Here is a 23,669-nt window from a genome sequence, read left to right as displayed (position 1 = left end):
ATTTCCTGACAGTGAGAAGAATCAACCCGTGGAACAGAAGTTGCCTTCGGAAGTTGTGGGAGCTTCATCCCTGGAAGCTTTCAAGAAGAGACTGGACTGCCTTCTGTTGGGAAAGGTGTTGGGCCTCTTGCTTGGGCAGGGGGGGTTGGACTAGATGACCTGCAAGGTCCCTTCCAACTCTGTTATTCTGTTATTATTCTGTTATTCAGAAGTTGTGGGAGCTTCATCCCTGGAGACTTTCAAGAAGAGACTGGACTGCCATTTGTTTGAAATGGTGTAGGGTCTCCTGCTTGGGCAGGGGTTAGACTAGATGACCCCCAAGGTCCCTTCCAGCTCTATTCCACTCCATTCCATTCCAATTCTGAATTCTATTCGATTCTATTCTCCTCCATTCGCACATGGAGAGTAGGAATCCAGGCGAGGTCACGTGGCAAGTTCTATCCCTTTGCATAGCCCCGCCCTCAACAGCTCTAGGTGCCGCGCGGACCAATCAGGAAAGGCTCCACCCCAGTCGCCGCGGAGGTGGGATGGGGCGTAGACTTCCTCGCCTCCCACCAATCCGTTGACAGTCCGGGGTAGTCCGCCGGCGCCGATTGGCCGGCGCATCCCCATCGCAGCGCCGCCGGAGAGGCCGCGGCGATTCTTTTCCTTCAGACCCGCGGCGTGACCGACAAGCCGGGGCCGATCCGGCGAGGAGGTGAAAGGGTCGCCGCTGCCGCCTCCGCTCCCTTCGCCATGGCTACGTGTTCCTGGGTTCCGAAGGTGAGGCGGGCCCTGAGGTGACCTTGGCTTCCCCTCAGGAGGACCCCCGGGTGGCCCCTGGGAAGTCTCGCGAGAGTTGGATCGCCCCTCCCTTCCCGCGGTGGGGTGGGGGCATTCCGTGACTCCCTCTCGGGCGCCCTTTGACGGCTTCGCCCTTGGCGCCTCGCGGGGCCCCGGAACCACAACTCCCGGCAGGCCTTTCGCTTGTCAGACGCGCGGGGGCTGCTGGGCGCTGTAGTGCGGCAACTGCCTTGAAGCAAGCGCGGTCTGCGGCCCTTCCGAGGAAACCGAACCACAACTCCCGGCAGTCCCCGCGGCAGGCCGAGAGGTGGCTGGGAGTTGTAGGCCAGCACCCCTTCCAGCCAGGTGGGAGCCTCTGCCCTTCCTCTGGCCCTGCCTGCCTCACACCGCTACCTGCTTCCTCACAACAACCCCGCGGGGTAGGCCAGGAGGAAGGGGAAGAGGACTGCTTGAAGGGTCCCCCTCCCCCGTTGCAGTGGGATTGAGTGGCAGATGTGACCCCCACTCTTTTGGGAAGGGATTGCTGATATTCACAGTCTCATCATTGTCTGTTGCCTGTTATTATTATTGATTCTGACCTTTTATATCTATGCCTCTGCCTATCTCTATATCTATCTATCCATCAATTTATCTATCTGTCTGATAGACAAGACAAGATCATTGTCTGCCTATCTATCTCTATATCTAACTATCATTATCCGTCTGTCTATATATCTAACTAAATATCTGTCTATCTATCTCTATCATTATCTATCTATCTATCTATCTATCTATCTATCTATCTATAACTATCATTGTCTGTCTGTCTGTCTATCTAATCTATCTATCTACAACCAACTAGCACATAAGACATTTATAAGCTAAGGAGAATAGGACAAGACAATCCTGCTGCTGATGTTACCTAGTCAGGCAATGAAACGTTCGGAAACTAAATTGGAGAGCAAACCATTGCCAATATCTCTCTATCTCGATATCTAAATATCTAGATAACAGTCTATGTATAGAGATATAGATATATGTCAATATAGATACATAATCAATAAATGCATAGATTCAATATAAGATAATGAATCACTATATTCTTATGCTACCCGCATTATTTTATCTTATCACTCCTGTATAGGTAATATTAGAGCCGCCTCTGGTGAGACAGGGCAGCATTTAAAATAAAATTATTGCCATTTTCAATGATACGCTGGCTTGTTCTGAAAGAGTGGCTTCCATAGGAGTCTCTTGACCCTTTTCACTGGTGCCCAATATCTGATATTTCCCATACTACAAATAATATTGCAAGACAGTTTCTGATAACCATGTAAAGCTGCAGAACAAGGGCTGCCACTGAGTGTGGTATTCTCTTTATGGTACCCTGGGATGCCCAAAGTTCCTTGCAGTTGAGTGACAGGGAGGGATATCTCTGCTCTCTTCAGTTTGATTGGCTTTCTGGCCAATTGCAAACCCCTCTACTTGGTTCTGCAATTGAGCTGGTTTGTTTAGTTAGTTGTATTTATGTTGGTTTAAAACTCAGTGCTGATTTAATACAGAAGATGCTTTCCTGTTAGTCTGGCAGCTAAAAGTGACTATATTCTTATTTTCGTTGCTGTAGGTCTTTCGTATTCTTGGAGGGTTCAGAGTTCAGAAACAGGTGACCAGAAATTTTGCTAGTAATGTGAGTATACTAGTCTAGTTGTTGTTATCGTCCCCTCCCTTTTTAAAAAAAAGTTCTTTTACTAGAGGATTGTAGAATACCAAAATAAGACCTTGCTGGTTGTGGGATTCAAGAAGTTAAAGTCCAAGCAGCTAGAATTGTATTTGCAAAAAATTGGAAAAATGAGAAAATACCAACGCAGGAGGAAATAATCCAAAAAAATAATAGAATGTGCCGAAATGAGCAAATTGACATTTGAAATTAGAGAACAAGATGAACAATCTTATAAGTTTTGGGATTTGTTTTATCAATGGTTAGATAAAAAATCATGGTAACGAAAAATATTGGAGATTAAGAATAATAGAATGATATATGCAATACTATAAGGGTTTAGCATTGTTAAACAGATTAGAATGATGTAATGGAATGATGTATGCATGAATTCAATATTTAAAATATTCTATTTAAAATTAAGGAATAATAATTATAGTTGAATTGATATATAACAATAAGGTACTTATGTTTATCTATTGAACAATTTGTGATTTGATATATAATTATAAGTGGTGACCATGGAAAGGATGCACAAAATTTTGTAACCAAACGACACGCTATATGAAATGGCAGAAGGTTGTATATGTGTTTGTTTTTGTTTGTCTTTGTCTGTTTAAATTTTTTTTTAAAATGTCTGAATTCCGTATCCATAAAAAGGTAGCAGGTCAGGGAAGCCCCCAAAAATGAAAAACTGTGATCCTCTCATTGAGTAACGCAGAGTAGAAAAAATGTACGGAAATTACAGGACATCATTTAAAGTCCAAATAATCTCCAGTTTTGTTTTGTTTTCATGAAACCATCTTTAAGCATAACATCTGATAGATGAGGGTTTATTTTGTTTTTGTTTGTTTTTTTCTAGCCTCGGACGGTAACGTTGATCCCAGGAGATGGTATTGGGCCTGAAATCTCTGCTGCTGTGGAGGAGATTTTTGAAGCTGCTAAGGTAAACTCGGCCATGGGTAGATTCATGGGTTTGCTTATCCCTTCTGCCTTTATTCCTTGACAACACTTTCCACCTTGAGGCTCTGCTGGGTTGTTGTTTTTTTAAGTGCAATTTAATTGTCTAGTTCTGAGGACAACAATGAGGGTGGTTGATAATGCAAAGAAAATCAAATGTGTTTAGGTCCCTGTTCAGTTTGAAGAAAGAATCGTGACTGCCATCCAAGGACCGGGAGGGAAGTGGATGATACCCCAAGATGCCAAAGAGTCTATGGACAAGAACAAAATAGGATTAAAAGGTACTTGGATGGAAAGGAAGAAACTATTACGTTTTGCTGCAGTTCTGGAAATAAGCCCGTGCTTGAATTGCGCTACAATAACGCTTGGATATAAGCCAAGAAGGTCCTATATCTTGTGTCTTTTTTAAATCACATTTTGGTGTAGAAAAAAAATGTTGCTTGCTTCACTGCCAGTTTTCTAAATGTAGTGTTGCCAATGAGGATTTTCCCACATCTCTTGTGCCTCTGCTTCTTTTCCAGGCCCTTTGAAAACTCCCATTGCTGCTGGCCACCCGTCCATGAATTTGCTGCTCCGTAAAACCTTTGACCTGTATGCCAATGTCCGTCCTTGCGTGTCCATCGAGGGCTACAAGACCCCTTACACAGATGTGGACATCGTCACCATACGAGAGAACACGGAAGGCGAATACAGTGGCATTGAGCACATTGTGCGTAGTTCAGTGGACTTTAATTCCAGCCGTCCCATACGCCCGGATTAGGCAGGCTGCTTGAATTTAACAAAAGACTGAAATGAAATTAACTTTTAACCACCGCTTAATTTGGTTTTTCCAAGTTTTTCATACCCCCCCCCCTTTTTTTTTTTTTTGCTACTCGCTTAACCTTTGTGTGTCTTTCAGATTGTGGATGGTGTTGTGCAGAGCATTAAACTTATCACCGAGGACGCAAGCAAGCGAATTGCTGACTTTGCTTTCGAATATGCCAGGAATAATCAGAGGAGCAAAGTTACAGCTGTGCACAAAGCTAATATTATGTAGGTGGTGATAAAATCAATACAATAGCAGAGTTGGAAGGGACCTTGGAGGTCTTCTAGTCCAACCCCCTGCCTAGGCAGGAAACCCTATACCGTTTCAGACAGATGGCTATCCAACATCTTCTTAAAGACTTCCAGTGTTGGGGCATTCACAACTTCTGGAGGCAACTTCTGTTCCACTGATCAATTGTTCTAACTGTCAGGAAATTCCCCCTTAGTTGTGGGGAATCAATCACCAGCCACATGAAAGTTCAAAAGAAATGGGGAAAGTTCAAATGAAATGACTCCAAGCCTTTCCAATTCTTATTCCAGTTTTCAGAAACCTAACTGCTTTTTTTGTAAACCATGTTAAAAAAACACATTGTCAGAGAAAGAGAGGTTGTATATTGGAGGCTTATTTTTGGCAGACAGATATTATTCAATTTAAGACTCGATCCCTCTTCTCTGCTTTTCCAAATTAACTCGCTAAAAGAAAGCTTTTATAATTGCTTAGCTACAAGTGATTGATGACTACTTGTAAATAATAATTTTAAAAAACCGTTTGTACATCTAGACCTCCAACATGGGTTGCTTTTCCTTGTGTGCAGGCGAATGTCTGATGGCCTTTTCCTGAGAAAATGCAGAGAAGCCGCAGAAAACTGTAAAGATATTAAGTTTAATGAAATGTACCTTGACACCGTGTGTCTGAATGTGAGTATATAATGTAGGATGAGTCATTTAAGCGGCCACTGTTCTGCTTACATTAAAAACAACTGTTACCCGTCTTTCTCCTTCAGATGGTGCAGGACCCCTCTCGGTTTGATGTCCTCGTCATGCCAAATTTGTATGGGGACATCCTTAGGCAAGTAGCTTTCGAGTCAATTGTGGTCCATGGGGGGGGGGGGAGATGTGTCCCCCGCTTCTACTTCCAAACGTTCTCCTCTGGTGCGACCCGATTTTGCTTCCCTGCTACAGAGTTTGGGCTTCTCAAATATCTTCCACTCCAAAGGCTAATTGCCCTTTCTCCCATCCTCTTCTTTATGTTTGTGTGTGTGATTTTTTTTTCTCTTTTCTTTTCAGTGATCTGTGCGCGGGTTTGATCGGGGGTCTTGGTGTGACTCCCAGTGGGAATATCGGTGCTAACGGAGTTGCAATCTTTGAATCGGTAAGGGGTCTGCGACGTGGCCATAGCTCGTTAGATGGGGCTTTGGTGGGTGGGTAGCGATGGGTCAGTGGGATGAGGATGCTTTCTCTTCGCAGGTTCACGGAACAGCTCCGGATATTGCTGGGAAAGACTTGGCCAACCCAACGGCGCTTCTCTTGAGTGCTGTCATGATGCTGCGCCACATGGGAATGCAAGACTTCGCCATGAAAATAGAAACGGCTTGCTTCGACACCATCAAAGACCAGAAGGTAGATCTCGGCTAAGGTTCACTGAACTGAGGTGACTTTGGGAAGGTCACATTCTGGGGCTGAATGCCTGTTTAGGTTTCAGGCCTTCCATGTCTGAAATCCCAGCACTTTTCCCAAAATGAGTTAGGTATTGACTAGGTCAGGAGTGGGCAACTATAGCAACTTTGTGATCAGTGGATTTCAACTCCCGGAATTCCAGAGCCAGCATCAAGAGTGGACAACTGTACACTTTATGACTGGTAGACTTCAACTCCCAGAATTCCTGAGCCAGGAATTCTGGCTGGCTCAGGAATTCTGGGAGTTGGAAGTCCACGGGGATGTAAAGTCACCATAATTGCCCATAATTGGACTATAATGGTTTTATCACCCTTTGCTATTTTTACTGTATAAATGATGCAGTTAGCACTATCAGTTAAGAGCATTAGGTGACAAGATGCCAAAAGTTGCACCTCACACCAGACTCAAAGCAGGAACTGCACACTTATTCCGTCTTTCAGTACAAATCTTATAAAACGGAAGCTTTCTTTGTGTGTGACCTATAAATTTGATGGTAGAAAAATTAGATCAGGTAGCCTATTCAGTTTCCCCCTTCATAAATGATTTTAAGTTCCATGTACAATTAGCAAAATCTCGTCTCCCTTTCCCAATTTTAGGTCTTGACCAAAGATTTAGGAGGCAACGCCAAATGCTCGGAGTTCACCGCCGAGATCTGTCGCAGAGTGCGAGCCATGGAATAGAAGTCTTCCCCGTGTCCTCCTGGTTTCAATCCCTGCTGAAGGATGCTGTTATTTATTACATGTCACGTCCATTTTTTTTTCTTTTTCTAGAAATAAACTCCATTTCCATTGCTTGAAACGATAAAAATTGTTAGCTACCCTTACATTTCAGACCCTTCCACTTTCCAGAAACACTCCAAAACTTGAAGTATTTTTTTTTCTTGCCCCAGCAGTAGAAGACACTCCTCAAGCTGTCCTTAAGCAGCTTCCTGGCGTTACAAATAGCACAAAATTTAAAAAAACAATCCTTTGGAAATAGAATTATGTTTTTCATTACTCACTCCTGGAAGCTGCCCTTCCAAAGCATCAAGACTTGAAACTGTGGGCATTTCAACTCGTGTACATAAAATGTCAAATATCCAGATTTTAAGGGCAGAAGGAATATCATTCAGCAGTAAAAACTAACACGTTGTCCTGTTACAGCTTCAGTATATTTTTTTTTACACATCATCTCTTGCTCGCTCTAGCATTTTCCAGCGCTGATCTGTTCTATCAATTGCCTTTGTCTGCTGCTGATTATGAAGGGAATGCTAATGCCTTTTTAAAAATATACATATATATATATTTATCTCGGTGAATATCAAATATATATTTTGGGGTTAGAATGTATCTGCAGGCCGTTTGTATCGTGCTTGGAGTTTATAGAGCTTTAGGTTATATTCCAGTGCGCTGCTCTGCAGTGAACTAGGTTCAAGGCACTACAGTAAAAAAAAAGAAACCAGAAATGTACTCCGTGTGAGGTGAGATGACGTGGAGGAGGCTGACGGTTGCTTGATTCGTTTTTGTTCCAGGTGATGTGAGCAAACACAAAACGCATGCCAAGGTGGGAGTTTTCTCCTGTTGCAAGAGGGATCAACGAATGAAATGTCCTTGAAGGGGAATCTGCTTTTGTCTCGTGGGAACAGATGTTGGTGGAAGAGAGGAATTGCAGAGAGATGCTGGGTACCAAAGCATCGATATTTCTGCTGCTAGTACTTCCGCTCCTTAAAGGTGGAATCTTTCTCTTTTCCTTGGAAATTCTTGGAAGCCCCGTTGGCCTTTCCTTACGTAGTCCACTATACTGTAAACCTTTAACACAGGAGTGTCCAATCTTGGCATCATTTAAGACTTGTGGATTTCAACTCCCAGATAGCCATGCTCCAGCTTGGTGGGGAATTTTGAGAGGGGTGTGGGTGATATACATTCCCATTGAAATCAGACCAGCAGAACTGCTTGCGTTGCTACCAAGAATTCCATTCGATATTTTTACCGTTCAGAAAAGTAGCCGTGAGGCAGCCAGCTTTATCCTGTGTGTGATTCTGTGCGGTATTTAATGCGGTCACTTTCATATCTCGGTATGGGTTCAAAACCTGGGAAACGTATCTTTTCCTGGGTCAGAATGTGTTTTTTTGCAGCTGTCTGTAATAAATGAGGTGGGGGCCTGCCATTCGATGCATAACGGGAGGAAAATAAAAGACTTTACAAAGAAATCTCTTGCTTTTTTGTGTTCTTTTAATAAGAAGTGAGGCTTTAAATGCTCCGGCAATCTATTTTTGCATCTCCCTCTTTTATCTCTGCAAGATCTCAGACTGATTCTAGAAAGAACGTTAAGTGTAAGCAATGCATTGAGGTTACAAACTAGCTTTGTCATGAATCATAGAAAGTCTTCAGATTTCTCAATGGAAACTACTAAGGCTGGAGAAAAAAGAATCTGGAACCGTGGAAAAGTCTTTCATTGAATAAAATAATCTACTTAGAGCCATGTGGAATATGGCAGTATAAAAAGCTTGTAATAAACACAACAGCACCATCTGAACCAATTATCATAGCTCATTGCAGAGTTTTATGAGTACATTTTGGGGTACTTCTACATTTTTTAAGCCAAACTTTGCTTTACAAAATACTTCTATCTTTTGATGTATGTTTGCCCCCCCCCCCCAAAAAAAAAGCTGGCTTAAAAATGACCTTTATCCATTCAATTGAATAGTTCCTGTGGAATTCAGAATAAATCAAAATACAGTTTGCTTTAAAAGTATTTTCAAGGGACAGCTTAATTATTCTAGACGATATAACTGCAATAGAATAAAAGCCTATGTTAACTGGAATGTATTTGGGAGTTCCGATTTGGTGTTTTCTGGTTGCTAAATTGAAAATAAGAAGCCACAAGAGTATTATTGATGCTTTCTGCCCAAAATTGCAAAAACGATTCATACCTTTTCCAGTGTAATGTTTGCATGGGAACGGTTAATGTTTTACAAAAGAAACTGGCAAGATTTCTTCTGACTGAGCGAAGGCGACTCAACTTCAATCCTTGTAAAAAGCTTCAATTTCGTCCTGGTACTTCTCGGCTACCGCTTGCCGCTTTAATTTCATCGATGGACCTAAAGGGGAAGGGGATTGCTCATTACTAGGTGTCCTTGGGGGATGAATTGAAGGGAAATGATAGGTGGGCTCAGTTCAGGTTGTAGATTTCGTGCAATTTTGGTGAATTTATTCTCTTGCTTCACAAACCCACCACCTTCCCAATCATCTAGCTCAGAATGGAAAATGCCCCCTACACAATTCACTGTAAACTCACCAAATTCTCCCCCGGAAATAGAGAAATCTTTTCCTAAAATCGCCCACTTCTGAATGCGCTGAGGGTTGCTGGCGGAGCGCCTGTTGACGCGGTCTATGCCATCTTGCACAGCCCGGTAAACGGCGCAGTCTCTGCTCTGCACAATCTCGGACACCCGTGTGGCTTTGCTGCCGGCTTTTTGGCAAAAGACTCTGGCTTCCTGGGTCAAGCAGTCGGTGGGTTCCGATGTATCAGGATCCACTGAACACTAATAATAACAACAACAAAATTACACGTGACTGTAATTTTGCAGCAGTTTTTAGGACAGTGAGGAGGTTGGGGAGGAACCTGGGCCAGTCCTGGAGTCTGGGGAAGGCTCTGATGAGGGCTCTGTGTTGGAGGCAGAGAGGGGGCCAGGGCCAAATGACATCAGATCAGAGTCAGACATAAGTGAGGCAGACGAACAGCTGGAACCTGTTCCCAGTGTGCGCATGCGCAGAGCTGCCAGGAGAAGGGAGCCGCTAAAGAACAGGGGTCAACTTGGGAGTGAGGCCACAGGTGGAGGGTGAATGGCCCCTCCCAGGGGAAATAAAAGAGGAGTGAAAGGGGAGGAGTTTGCAGGAGAGACAATGAGTTTGCTTAATTGGTTCCTGACTTTCTGAGACTCCTTGCCAGGTTTTGCAGAGATCGGCCTGGCAGCTCTCCAAGCCAGAGAAGGTCTGTGACTGTAAATCCTCCCTTGAAAGACTTTGCTGGAGGTGAATGAGCAGAACTCACAGTCAATTAATAAAAGGTTTTTGTGCTGGGGAAAGGAGTTTGCTTCACGCTCTTGGGAAGCCTCGGTGAGAACAGTGACACTTTTAACCATGTCAAAGGAAAATCGAGTGGTTGCACAAAACCTAAGCACGGGTGGGTTGAGTGTTGGGTGACTTGGCTGGACTTTGATACAAGACATTGTGTGGATCTGAAACGGGGTGAAACTGGTCATCTCATCAAGGCATCCAAGGAAAAGGCCCACATTTCAAATATGCAACTGAGTATCAGTCAATGAATTAAAAAAAAAAACCCTATTTGCATCATGTACCTTTAAGGTCAGCAGCATAGACAAGAACTTCTTCCGGTCACCAATCAACACAGCATTGCTAATAAGAGGCAGCTCCTTCCTGACCGCTTCTTCCAGGGGGATTGGAGGGATATTCTCACCCCCAGCTGTAATAATCAGCTCTAAGAAATACAGAACATCAAAGTTCAATTCAAAAATACATCTCATCGTCATCCTAGGCTTCAATCTGTGACAGGGAAGATGGATTAGCATCCTTGAAAACACTTCTCTATAGCCCCATTGGCATGTTCAGTAAAATCTCAGTGGGGATGAACTAGTGCAGGGGGGTATCCTTCTCTTCCACCTTACCCCCCCCCCAACCCCGGCCAAATGTCCATTCAAATTGCAAATGACGTCAACCAAATCACGGTGTCATTTGCATCGATCAATGCGCTAGGCAACTTGCATGAATGAACACAAATGACTACATTTCGCCCACATCAAAGCGCAAAAGATGTACGACGATTAAAAAGAAATGTGAAAATTAAATCCAAATTCCTAAACCTGGCTATTTTGGATGCAACAGACTTCTATCCAGATGGGAAATTGATCCGTGCAAATTCTAAGCCGTCCATTAAACTGAAAGTTTGCTATGTTCTCATATGGCAGGGGTGTCCAAACTTGGGAACTTTAAGATTTGTGGACTTCAATTCTCAGAATTCTGGGAGTTGAATTCTGGGAGTTGAAGTCCACAAGTCTTAAAATTCCCAAGTTTGGACACCCCTGTCATATGGCATCGTGCAGAATCTCTTGGCCGTCCTATGTACAAGAAACAGTCAAATCCAGCTCAACCAATGTCATCTACTTCAGCAAAGGCTATCCTGAACATTAGGAAGTATTATGTAGGCCCTGCTGCTAATTGATTTAGTTGAAATTTAACCATTCCCATCAAACAAGGATCTCTCCAAGAGATCAATTGTGCCGGGCCTCAAGGGATGCTGAGAGATTCTTGGGAAACTTCTGCACGATTGCCGAAAGAGGGCAGCCTCCATCAATAATGGAGCTTGGAATTTGCTACTGAAGTACGAAACGGGAAAAAATGTGGAAGAGAAAACTTATTTTTATGTAAAGATAAAGTTGGGATCGCTGGAATGCCACCCCGAGAATCTACTAGAGAAAGAAAATAAGTAAGAAAATAAGTAAGGGCAACAATGGAAAGGAGAGAGGAAGAGGAGGGAAAAGAAGAAAGGGTAAAGCAGAGGAAGTAAGGGAGGGGAAGAAAGAGTAGGAGAGAGGAGAAGGAGAAGAAGAAGAGGAGGAGGAGTGGGGGAAAGGGAAGGGAAGAAGGAAAGAGGAAGGAGAGGAGGAAAGGAGAAGGCAGTTGAGAAGAAGGAAGGAGTAGGGTTGTTGCAAAACAAGATGGAGATATGGGGTGGCAAGAAAGTGACCCCAACTGTGTTTTCTATATTTGTAAGAAGAGTGTGACAAATGGCAATATTTAATAGATATAGGTTAATAGTATTTACAAGAACATAGATTTGTGAATATGTATGAAATGAAAAAATAAAACTTTATTTAAAATTAATTTGGTTCTGAAGGGCTGGGTAGAAGCACCTGAGCATTTAACAGTCTGGACAGCTGAAAGGAAGTGAATTAGGGCAAGGCGATCTCCAGATGTTTGAGACTAAAGCTCCAACCACTCTGGCCAGTGGGAAAGAAGTATGGAAGCTGTGATCCCAAACATCTGGAGGACTTCAAAAAGCAGCAAAGAAGGCACCACCTTTAATTCTTCCGGTGACATAAAGAAATCCATCCTGGTCCATCTTTCCAAGATCTCCCGAGTGCAACCAGCCATCCTGGTCAATCACTTCCCTGGTCTTGTCCTCCATGTTCAAGTAGCCCATGAAGACGTTCCGTCCCCAAAAGCAAATCTCCCCGTTGCCATCCTCGTCTTCGTTAACTATCTTAACATGGCAGCCCGGGACAACCTTGCCACAGCTGGAAGGAAGGAAAGGATGGACAGCAGAAACAAGAGTGTGTCAAGGATGACCAGACCACGCAACCTTAGACAGTCTTTTTTTTTTAATTCCAATTGTACATTTGCTTATTTTTAAAAATATTGGAGCTCTGGCACTCAACGGCTTCCAGATGCATCACGAAAATATCTAATACTCCTAAGAGGAAATGGTTATGGAATATTGGGGAAAGCAGGTCTTCCTTTTCCCCAATGTTACTTCTGAGCAGTGTTTGTCACCCTCGGCAACACGAAAAGGTGTGTGGGGAATTCTGGGAGTTGAAGCCCACACCTCTTCGCGTTGCCGAGGGTGACAAACACTGCTCTCGAGTCTCCAAGGAATTCCAAATAACATATGGGTTTTCACAGTGAGCTTAACAGAGTCACTAAATGAAACCAATGCTTTTATTTGCCAGTGTATGAAGCACAAATAAACTCCATCATCATGACAACTAAGTTTAATACGCTGTAAAAAAAAAGGCCGTCTTTAATTGCAGGAGTTGGAGGTAAAGGACCAAACTCTTATGCGGCAACCACAATTTTCTGTGAAGCTACATTTCACACCCACACCCAGGGATGGCAGGGAAAACACCACAAATTGCTTTCTCCCTCCCTTATCTTTGCAGATGGCCCCTAGCCCAGTCTACCCTCACCACCTGCAAGCTAAACTTCCCCAGGTTGCTTTGTTGGGGGTTGCTAAGGAGAATAGGCCGGATCTTTACCTGTGGAGTCGATACACATGTGGCCCAGAGATGCAAAAGGGACCGGAGGTTTCGCTCATCCCGTAGCCTTCATAAATAGGAATGTTCAGGCCAAGGAAGAAGTGGGAGACTTCCACCGGGAGAGGGGCAGCTCCGGAGAAATGCTTCTGGCACTGGGAGAGGCCCAGGGCCCAGCGGATCTTCGCCAGGAGCAACGAGTCCACCAGCCCCATCCAGAAGGGCTTGGAGTCCCTACAAAGAGGCAAAAGGGGTTGAAGGTGAGATCGGGAGGAGCCGAGTGTCCCTTTGTCAATAGGCTGAAGAACAGCTTCTACCCCAGAGGTTGGGAAACACAGAATGAGGGATTTATTTTTCCTCCGTTTGTGGTCTGTAAAACCTTTCTCCCCCCCCCAAAAAAAAGCAGGTCCCTGTGGGTACCCACCTATTTGAGCAGCTCAGGTTTTGTTCCAAAGTGGCCGACATGGCCCAAGACAGCATCTTCCTCTTCAACAAGCTGGTCTGAGAAGAAGCCTCTTTGATCTTCTCCATCATCTTCTCCCACACACGGGGCACTCCCATTTGGGAAGTGGGCAGAGCTTCTCTGAGGACCTCAACCAAGCTTCCCTGGGAAGGCCAAAAAGAGGGGAGGTTGGGAGCCAAGAGACCAGGGATGCCCACTCCATGCCAACTCCCTGGTTAACAGGTCAGACTAGAGGATCTTGCCTTCACGGGGCTTTTTGTTAAATTATGAAACCAGGAGTTAGAAGATGAAGGAGTCACAGCCACTGCCTCACTCGGCTTTAAAAGGGGGTTGGGTAGGAGGGGTATCATTTTGTAGCTACCCCATATTTCTCAAAAAGCATTCCCTGAGTTTGGCAGGTCAGCAAATGTCACAAAAAGAGCCCTTTGAAAGTCTAAAAATATATCATCTCCCTAGGAGACCTAGTCTTAATCTTAAGAGTACTTTAAGTCATCTCTAACGCAACAAACAGCACCCCAATCAAGGAACTACCACCAGTCAAACAGTCAACAACAGGACATTCCCATCAACACAGATAGGGCGAGCTACTTGCATATAAAGAGAAAGCAAAACTCACTCCCTTCAAGCGCTGATGATGTTACCTAGACAGGTAATGAAATCTCTGCAAGGAAAGAACCAAGCTCAGAGAGCACCAAGGACTCCCCCCCTCCTCCTCTTCTCCCTTATAACACTGATATTGTTACCTAGTTGGATCATGAAACATCCGCAAGAACGTTCTTGCTCAGAGAGCACTAGCCATATTCTATTCTATTCTATCCTATTCTATTTCATTCTAATTTTATTCTACATTCTATTGTTCTATTCTATTCTATTCTATCCTATTCTATTCTGCATTCTATTCCTATTCCTATTCTATTCTGGTATGTTCTATTCTATATCATTCTATTCTATTCTTATTCTACTCTACCCTATCCTACCCTACCCTACCCTACCTTATCCTATTCTATTCTATTCTTCTATTGGTAATTAATCTTACCACGATTGGGACTGGTTAATTGAAATTGCTGAAGGGATTAATCAGGTTATCGCCTATAAAGTACGTCCACCCTCTTTTTCCCTTATTATTTCTCTAGAAGGGTATCTCATCCTATCCTTCTGAAAAGTCCAGAGTGCATCTTACGGAAGATGCATGGAATTATATGGGGAAAAAACTTGGCCCCAAATCCCGCCGAGAGACCTTCAAGGCATCCGGTTGTGCGAAATAAACCTCTTCGCCCCACTTGATCCCAGTCCAGAGGTCATACATCTGACCAGCAACGTGGCTCAGTGGCAGGTAACTGACAATCTTCTCCTGCTGGATTTCGGCTGGTTGCATGTCTCCTGCTTGACTGGCGTGGGCAGAGGTCCAGGTAATCTGTCCAGGTTTAAGAAAGAAATGACAAAGAATTAAAGTCCTGAGCCAAGGATCTGGGGGGGGGGTGGTGGTGGTTGTTTTTTGTTTGCTGTGGCCCGAGGTCATGTGATTCCCCCTTTGCAACCTTCTGACAAGCAAAGTCAATGGGGAAGCCAGATTCACTTAACAACCGGATTACTAACTTATCAACTGTGGTGATTCACCTAACGACTGTGGCAAGAAAGTTCGTAAAATGGGGCAAAGCTGAGGAGAGGAGAGGAGAAGAGAGGAGAAAAACAGAGTTGGAAGGGACCTTGGAGGTCTTCTAGTCCAACCCCCTACTCAGGCAGGAAACCCTACAAATGACTATCCAACATCTTCTTCAAGACTTCCAGCGTTGGGGCATTCACAACTTCTGGAGGCAACATCTGTTCCACTGATTAATTGTTCTCACTGTCAGGAAATTTCTCCTCAGTTCTGAGCTGCTTCTCTCCTTGATTAGTTTCCACCCATTGCTTCTTGTTCTGCCCTCAGGTGCCTTGGAGAATAGTTTGACTCCCTCTTCTTTGTGGCATCCCCTGAGATATTGGAACACTGCTATCATGTCTCCCCTAGTCCTTCTCTTCATCAGACTAGACATACCCAGTTCCTGCAACCGTTCTTCATGTGTTTTGGTCTCCAGTCCCCTAATCATCTTTGTTGCTCTTCTCTGCACACTTTCTAGAGTCTCCACATCTTTTCTACATCATGGCGACCAAAACTGAATGCCGGATTCCAAGTGTGACCTTACCAAGGCATTATAAAGTGGTATTAACCCTTCACGTGATCTTGATTCTATCCCTCTGTTTATGCAGCCTAGAATTGGATTAGATTTAACATTTTGGCGTGTTTATTGCGACTTTATAACTGCTGAGAGTCGTGAGATAACAGTGGGAGAGAGATCAACTTAGTAAATAATACTGTCTCCACCGCGTCCAAATATGCTCTTCTCCGTCATCCAAGCAGCATCAAGGTGGCCAAATTCTCAGGCAGAATCTGATGACCGTTTAGAGCAGGTCATCTTTTAATAAAAGGGGCCTTGGTGCGCAGTGAGGGCCAGCAGATGCTTTCCACAATGAGGGAGACAATAAAAATAGCCTTTCTGCACATGGAAATCAGGAATAGCCGGGCCGAGCAAGCTAGACCTTGCACAGAGAAGAGGCGTTTCTGGTCTCCAACTTCAACTCTGTGATCCATGAATAGGTTTCTTTGGAAGAGATCAGCCCAACAAGAAGAGAGAAAACCAATATTCTCTTCTATCGGTAAAATCAACTTTATGGGCCTCTGAACCATCTCAAGAAGTTGTGGGGACTCCATCCATGGAGGTTTTAAGATGTGATTGGATGGCCTTTTGTCTGGAAATGTATAGGGTCTCCTGCTTGAGCAGGGGTTGGATTAGAAGACCTCCAAGGTCCCTTCCAACCCTGTCATTCTATTCCCCAGCCTTGGCAACTTGTGGGTTTCAACTCCCAGAATTCCCCAGCCAGCGCATAGTTAAGACTTAAAGTTGCCAAGGGTGGAGATCCTTGTTTAAAAGACATATCTTCCACTGGGCACAACTGTGGAACTTCCCTCCACTGTCAACCTGAGTGGTCTCCAGCCTTCCTTGAGACAGCCAAAAACTCTGTGGCACGATTTTCTCTGTGCCCAGGGCCAATCTCTCTTCTGCCACAGTTGTCTCGCTTCCCAGCCCCCTGACCTCTTTCCAAGGTGACGGGAATCCATTGCAGTGTTGGAATAAAAGAGAAAACATGATTTATGCCAGTTCAGCCAAGGACAGAGTAATCTCTTTTACTCCCAAGCTGGCAAAAAGACCAGGCAGTTGGCAGGACACATTTGGGCGCTGCCTAGAGACAAGGAGAAATATGGCCCTTTGTTGTGTATACTAAAAAAACACTTTTCTGTGTTATCCTGACAGTAAATCTCTACTATTTTTTTTACTTCCAGAAGAAATATGAACTTTGTTCTACATTTTTTTAGCTATTTCGGCATTTATATCTGGTTCTTTTTTTACTGTAGATTACTATCTATATTTTAATCCTTGCATTTCAGGCCTTGAGGGGATTATTAATAAATCTTCAATGCAAAATCGATCACGTAATACAGTTATCATTGTATTCTTGCATTAATTTTGGCAGTGAGGTTTAATTTTTGTTTCTAATTTGCTATTGTTAGCATTTACTGACATGGACACAGCTAAAATACCTACATTGTCGTGGCTCAGCATGACCCCTTTGGGCTTCCCTGTTGTTCCAGAGGTGTATATCAGGACACAACATTGGTTTGCCTCTTGGGAGTTGATGATGGCATCAAGTTGTCCATCCGAAATTTCGTTTCCCAACTCCATGAATTCATCCATCTATGGAACAGAGAGGAAGGTCCCTAAGATACCCAGGTCTTCATCATAATATATCTGTTAATCTTCCTGCATTTATTTTCACCAGGCTTGAGTATCTTTAGTGCATTAAAGGCTTTTGCAATACACCAATATACAATTTTGATATGGCCATGAAATGCATATGCTCCCTCCAAAGTAAATCCATTGAATTGGGCTCAGGAAACCAAACCCCTGTTTATTTTATGTGGGGTGCATGTCGTCTGTCAAATAAGATGCTAAATGAATACCATTTGGAAGGAGAATAGCACTAGGTTTTTGTAGTGGGAGGATTGTAAGTTCAATTATTGTCTCCCCACCTTCCTAATTTTGCATCCTGGACTACTAACTGGTTTTACATTCTTTTAAAAATGTGGTCATAAATGTCCTTCTTTTTACATCCAATGACAATTAAAAAAAACATGGGCATCGAGAAAATTAGGGATACAATGGGGAAGAACTAAAGGATTCTTGATAGGTCTCCAAAGGACTGGTCCTATCCTTGAACAAGTAAAGAGTCTAACTCTAAGAATGTTTTGCTGGTGTAATTGCTGGGACAAGAGAGCAGCAACAGAACATATAATTTCACACATGACTTATGAACCCTGTGAAGAAGGCTCCTGTGAATCTCCTCCCATGGAGAGTTTTAGAACGGAAAGCTAAAACATCTACAGAATTGGAAATCTGACGCTGATGCATGAGCTGGCCAAGAAACAGCACCCAGGCAACGGGGAGCCCATCCATTAACACTTCAAAGGAGGACGGTGTCAGTTTGGTCAGGATGACGAAGTGTGAAGTGTCAGCACGTCTGGGGAGAAATCCTTTCGCCATTACCATGATACTATCCTTCCAGTAAACACAAAGGGCAGGGAAGGACACCCTTACATGTTGGGAACAGAGACCATCATTTCCTAGCCAATGAACTGTGCTTGAGGCTTAAGCATCTTCATGTTTCATAATTCATAAGAGCATCTCTTGATGTCTTTTAGCAAGCTAAAGTCTGTGGGATTAGTTAGCTGGTGGCTTAGTTTTACTACTGTTGCTGAATTGGTCTCAAGTTTTAGCTAATTAATCTGAGATAACACCTTTATTAAGTCTTGTTCACATGTGTGGGAAAGTATTATTTTAAAGGCTGAGGATGCACAGTATATAGCACAGGTATCCAACCTTGGTAACTTTGTAGACTTCAGCTCCCAGAGTTCCCCAGCCAGAATGGCTGTCTGGGGAATCTTGGAAGATGAATTCTGGGAGTTGAAGTCCACAGGTCTTAAAGTCGTCATGGTTAGACACCCATGATATAGGGTGTTTCTTCTGCTTTTTAGAATTCCAGATGTCTTTAAATATATCAACCAGGTTCATGTCATTCGTAGTAAGATATATGAACCTATTTTCTACAGCTAGGTTCAAATAGGTTCGAACCTATTTGAACCTAGCTGTATGTTTGAATCTGCCAATTGTGGCTTATTTAACAAACTATGGCTAAACAATATGCATCGGCTCAACCAGACACTCCCCAGATTTTTTTTCCTTTTCTGTCTTGCTGAAGTATTAATATTTCCTCTTGCAATTGTTTTTCACTATTTACAGAAATCCCAGCAATGGGGAGGGAGAATGGAATTAAAACTAACGAGGCAACTAAAATGGATGAATTACTTGATTTAGCATGAATTTACATACCATATACAAATTGGGATGTTTCTCAGACACACGATCTTTATACATCACGACAGCTTTTAAGTATGGTAAACGATCCCAGATCTGTGTAAAGTTTGAGATTTTTTTTTAAAGTCTTTGTATTTGTATTATGGATAATGCTATACTAGAACAAAAAAATTAACCTTCCAACTCAACTGAAAAGAAATCAGACAGACAAACATGAATTGTAATGAATTGTAAAGCTTGCTCTGTATGTAACATTTAAGCCATAAAACTCAATTAACTAACCACAATGCCTGAGTTCACCAGACACCTTAAGACAAAAGTAAACAAACCAGCTTAGTGACATGCAAATCTGGGTTTGTTTTGCAACGGAGTACAGCCCAGGGTAACCCTTCACAGCCAATTTTACTGGATCTCAAAATAAGTTTTAAATCTGTAATATGAGCTGCTCTAAGCTGACATTGATTAAAACGGCAAAATGTGGGACACAAATCTAACACATAAATGGAAGCCCAGCAAATAAATTCACAAATAAATAGAGGCAAATAAAGTCAAGGTGACATTCTCAAACAGGGGTGTAAATTCTAGCAGCAGGCACGTTCCTTACCTGCATTATCTTGTCCAACTGCTTCTGGTTTTCCACCACCACAATATTGGCTCTGCAGTCATGAGCAATATAATGACAGGCCTCTGGAGAACTGGTGGTATAGATCCCAGACACAATGCCACTGTTGTTGAGTGAAAATAACATTTTCTTTTTAATGACAAGCATGCCATATCATACAAGTGGGTTAATATTTCCTAGCTTAAAAACCAAAGGCTTATGACAATTATAGAAGAACACTGGATTTTTTTTTAATTAGGGTCCAACTGATGTTGGCTGATCTCAAAAGCAGGACTGCAACTGGATGGTGTTTGGATGGGAATCTAGCCAGAAATGCCAGACTATAATCTAAACCAGTGTTTCACAACTTTGGTCTGAACCAACTCTCAAAGTCCAGAAAGATGTGTAGACTTCAACTCCCAATATTCCCCAGTCAGTTGGCTGGGGAATTCTGGGAGTTGAAGTCCACACATTTTCAAGTAGTTGAGAAACCCAGATCTAAACTAAGAGGTTAAAAAAAATCAGTGGGAATCTGCTTATGAAAAGTTGATGGACAATTCCATATAAGCATCAAGACTTGTGCACAGTTTGCAGATTTTTTTCACTCATCCCTTGCATTTAATGCAGCTTGCTTGGGATAAATACCCAATGGCTTGTAACTTGTTGATCTTGGGACCTGCTGGTACCCCTCCAGCTCTCCCCACCTGAAGCTGGCCAAGAAGGGGGCTCCAGCTAAACCATCAGCTACGTCAGCCCATCTTCCCTGGCCAGTTTATTTGTGTCGCATTTTCCTCCGTAAATCCCTAACGGGGACGTTTCCAACCTTACCCAGCAAATACAGCTCCTACAGCCAAAATGAACCACTCTGTAGAATTAAAACCCAGAATCGCAACACTGTGGAATCGTTCAAGGCCGAGCTTGAGGGGGGAAAAGGAACAGTACAGTCAACATTGTTGGAAAGAAAGAGAAAGTCTCCCCCGCCCCCCAGATGTGAACTATGCTAATTTCTCCCCTTTCTCATTTAGCTTGGCATGCATCATTTCTAGGTCATTTAGCACAGAATCCTTATCCCACGCCAACTTTCTGGCTGTTTCTCTGATTTTAGCTGCTGTTGTTGCTTTTCTAAACCCCTTGCGATATCTTGCTGTTTGAACAATACTTGCCTCACTTAGTCAAAATAAAAAGAAGAACATTGGCGGCTGTCTTCACTTATCAAATCAGCTGAGGCTTCATGAGGACGGGAAGTACCAAATTATCAGGGCTTGAATATCTTTGCAGTTGCTCAAAAGGCAGTCGTCCCACAATTTGCAAAAGAGGAGGAGGAGGAGAAAAAGGAGAGGAAGGAGAAAAACAGGAAGGTGGTCTACGCCAAAAGTTTGTTAGGTGAGAGGCTGCCACAGGATTCCTGCTGAAGTATTATTCTTTATAAGAACTGTTGCAAAAATGCAACGGTATAGATCATTCTGAATATAAAGATAAAATTGCACGTATATGGGCACTCACTTAAATAAGTCTCAGTCATCCCAAAGACTACACAATGGGTATTGGGTATTTATTTTGTACAATGAAAATAAAGGGTATACTATAAAAACCCAAAGTTTACCTTCAGGAAGCTCTTGGCCGCTTTCCGAGAAAGGCAGTAATACTCCGAAAAAGTAATTTTTTCCCATTTCCCCTCCTTTTTGCTGGCTAATGCGTTGAGAGACTTGTATTTCTCTAGGGATTCTAGGAACATCTGGTGAATTGTTACTGGCGCTTGTGAGCAGGTGGGGTCCCTTCGCAGCTTTACCTGCCCGTCTGCTGCTGTGGTCCAGAGAAGAGCTAGGAAACAAGAGCAGATTATTCAGTGACAGTATCTGGAGATGAAAAAAACTCTAGCTATGTTAGCTCTTCTTTTTTCATTGGGACCAAATAGGTATTTGTGAGGAAGATAAAAGAGGCAACGGCATTTTTCTGGATTTCCTCTTTCCTTTACAACTTGTTTTCTTTCATAAGCAATCTTTCTATATCATAATCCTACAGCCAGGAGGATTTTGATTTTACTGATTTATAAAAGAGAGCAGGAGCTAATAAACGAGAATATTCGTAGTTCAAGGTCGAAGTGTGAGGCCCTTGGGTCTCCCTGAGCTTGGTTGTGTTTTTGTAGACGTTGAATTGCCCAACTAAGTAACATCATCAGTGCTAGAAGAATATGCAAGATCCCCATTCACTTTTGGCACTGATGATGTTACCTAGTTTGGTAATGAAACATCTGCAAAGAAAACAACCAAGTTTACAGCACCAAGGGCTCCTAAATGGGAGCTTTTGCAATATGCAAGGTAGAAATAAATTCATGAATCGTTGTCCCAAAAGTAGATTCCGTTCCGTCTTCTATCTGCTTCAATGTATCACAAATAAACCAATTCAAATTCATCCTGATATTCATTTACCTGAATCTTTTTCCAGACTCATTCCAGAATCTTTTCAGATGCTCTGGGCTTCTGACAAATTTCTGTGAAAGGAAGGAGATTTTAAAACTCCCTTAGTTTGCAGAGGTTCAGAGTTCTCAGAAGACAAATCGCAATGGGCAATATTTTTATCTAATGCAGGGTAGAAACATAGAACAATATTCTCTCAAGCAAGTTCTATAGATAAATCATTTTAGCACATCAGCATTTACTCTCTTTTTCACAAGGGAAGTTATTCTTTGCAAACAAAATAATATTTTAAAAATCCATTTTTTTTCTCAATAGCACGTATTACAACTCTGTATCTTTTTTGGAACACCGTTTTCTTTCCAAAAAAAAAAGTTGCACTTATTCTCTATTTCAGAATCCAGCTTCCCACCCACCCCCGCCCTGCCCCCGTTTCAGCCCAACTTTTCCTACTTTTATAGAAAACACATTCATGCATTCCTATATTTTAGCCCATTGAATTGCTTTATGTTCAATTTGTCAAAAGACAACTCAAAAAGTTGCCATTCAGGAAGGACAAAACTTTCTTGCTGCCCCAGTTAAACTCAACCAAACAAAATGTGGGTCAAAACTTTTCCCAAGTCTTTTGATATTTTTTTTAAAAAAGCTATTATCGGTTTGATGTGTTACAGTCCTGACATCCTTATTTCTAAACAAGCACCTGTACAATGCATCCTCCATTTTTCAAGAAAAAAGCAATTTTCCAGGCATTATTTTACCTGATTGCTTTATTTCTGGTCCACTTTTGTCCTTCTGCAGTTATTTCTTCAGAAAACCCGTCAAACTGACCCAATTCTTTAGGGACAAGCAGAGTGGCATCAACTCTATTGAACTCCGGAGTCACAAAGTGCTGGTTTTAGTTAAGAATCCAACGGGCGTCAACTTGAGCAGACATGCAGCGAGATAGATGGGGGGGTGTCCAAAGCTTCTCCTGGTCAACTTGCGGAGAAACTCCTTCGTGTTCAGCAAGGACAAACTTTCCTTTCATTCGGTGTTTTTTTCTTTCTTTCTCCGTGAGAAGAATCTCAATGACGTGTGATCAGACATCCCCTTGGCACAAAGGGAGAACTGGAAGTGGCAGAGTCATGGATGTAGACCCTGGAGGAAGTTACATTTCTGGCAAGAACCGACAATGTGGTTACAAAAGTGCTTCGACAACTGCGGTATATCAAATGCCCGTGTAATCGATTATGAAATCAGGATTCAGCTTTTGGTATTTTGATTTCCCCATTGCACAGATAACAATTTCATTCATTCATTCATTCAAACTTTAAACCACCCCATATCTGAAGCTCTCAGGTTGGTTTGCAATGAAACACTGTAAGGAAAACATTGGGAATGAAAACCTAGGCAGATAAACTGCAGGAATGAAAACACCCTACAGATTCAGCAACGACAAGGCAATACAAATAAAAAGCCAAATAAAATACCGAGGGGAATAAAGGGGCCTTTATCTGGGACTGAGGTTGCCTGTTGAGCCTTTCTGGGGAGGGATTTCTATCAATGAGGGGGCCACCACAGAAAAAGCTCTTTCTTTTCTAGATCCAAACTCACCTCCCTTGGTGGAGGGACCTGGAAAAGGGCCCCACTGGAAGTTATGAAGGCCCAGATAGGTACAGAAATCAAAGTAGGTAGAGAAATCAAATGAAATCACATTAAATAGCATGCAGGTAACCTGGCCCTATACCTTTCGTTCTGGTTTCCTGCTGTTTGCTGCTAATCATGTGAAAATCT

The 23,669-nt window shown here is 42.8% G+C and overlaps 2 protein-coding genes across 2 annotated transcripts; one reads left to right on the top strand and one right to left on the bottom strand.

Moving 5' to 3' along the window:
- Nucleotides 1-612: 612 nt before the first annotated feature.
- On the top strand, nt 613-7,357 carry IDH3A (isocitrate dehydrogenase (NAD(+)) 3 catalytic subunit alpha). Its single transcript, XM_081964762.1, has 11 exons — nt 613-762; nt 2,387-2,449; nt 3,342-3,425; nt 3,606-3,720; nt 3,961-4,148; nt 4,338-4,471; nt 5,059-5,161; nt 5,248-5,312; nt 5,531-5,615; nt 5,711-5,863; nt 6,517-7,357. The coding sequence occupies exons 1-11, from the start codon at nt 736-738 to the stop codon at nt 6,598-6,600; spliced, it is 1,101 nt and encodes a 366-aa protein (XP_081820888.1). The 5' UTR covers nt 613-735; the 3' UTR covers nt 6,601-7,357.
- Nucleotides 7,358-8,148: 791 nt separating this feature from the next.
- ACSBG1 (acyl-CoA synthetase bubblegum family member 1) lies at nt 8,149-23,051 on the bottom strand. Its single transcript, XM_081964760.1, has 14 exons — nt 22,655-23,051; nt 21,912-21,973; nt 21,086-21,303; nt 20,311-20,399; nt 19,486-19,606; nt 18,897-18,977; nt 17,055-17,204; nt 14,651-14,827; nt 13,375-13,556; nt 12,954-13,184; nt 11,998-12,215; nt 10,260-10,399; nt 9,197-9,443; nt 8,149-8,999 (listed from the first exon to the last, which is right to left on the bottom strand). The coding sequence occupies exons 2-14, from the start codon at nt 21,931-21,933 to the stop codon at nt 8,923-8,925; spliced, it is 1,953 nt and encodes a 650-aa protein (XP_081820886.1). The 5' UTR covers nt 21,934-21,973; nt 22,655-23,051; the 3' UTR covers nt 8,149-8,922.
- Between the last annotated feature and the right edge of the window lie 618 nt (nt 23,052-23,669).

The sequence above is a fragment of the Natrix helvetica genome, assembly GCF_964273705.1.
Source record: "Natrix helvetica genome assembly, chromosome: 12".
Lineage (NCBI taxonomy): Eukaryota > Metazoa > Chordata > Lepidosauria > Squamata > Natricidae > Natrix > Natrix helvetica.
This window is presented reverse-complemented; position numbering and strand designations above follow the sequence as displayed.

Excerpts from the sequence above, each read along its gene's own strand:
- IDH3A (XM_081964762.1), top strand. The coding sequence starts at position 736 with ATGGCTACGTGTTCCTGGGTTCCGAAG. Across the intron at positions 4,472-5,058 it reads GTGCACAAAGCTAATATTAT|GCGAATGTCTGATGGCCTTT; the intron begins GTAGGTGGTGAT and ends CCTTGTGTGCAG. Across the intron at positions 5,616-5,710 it reads GAGTTGCAATCTTTGAATCG|GTTCACGGAACAGCTCCGGA; the intron begins GTAAGGGGTCTG and ends TTCTCTTCGCAG.
- ACSBG1 (XM_081964760.1), bottom strand. The coding sequence starts at position 21,933 with ATGAGTCTGGAAAAAGATTCAG. Across the intron at positions 20,400-21,085 it reads CGGCCAAGAGCTTCCTGAAG|CTCGGCCTTGAACGATTCCA; the intron begins GTAAACTTTGGG and ends TCCCCCCTCAAG. Across the intron at positions 13,185-13,374 it reads AACCTGAGCTGCTCAAATAG|GGACTCCAAGCCCTTCTGGA; the intron begins GTGGGTACCCAC and ends GCCTCTTTGTAG.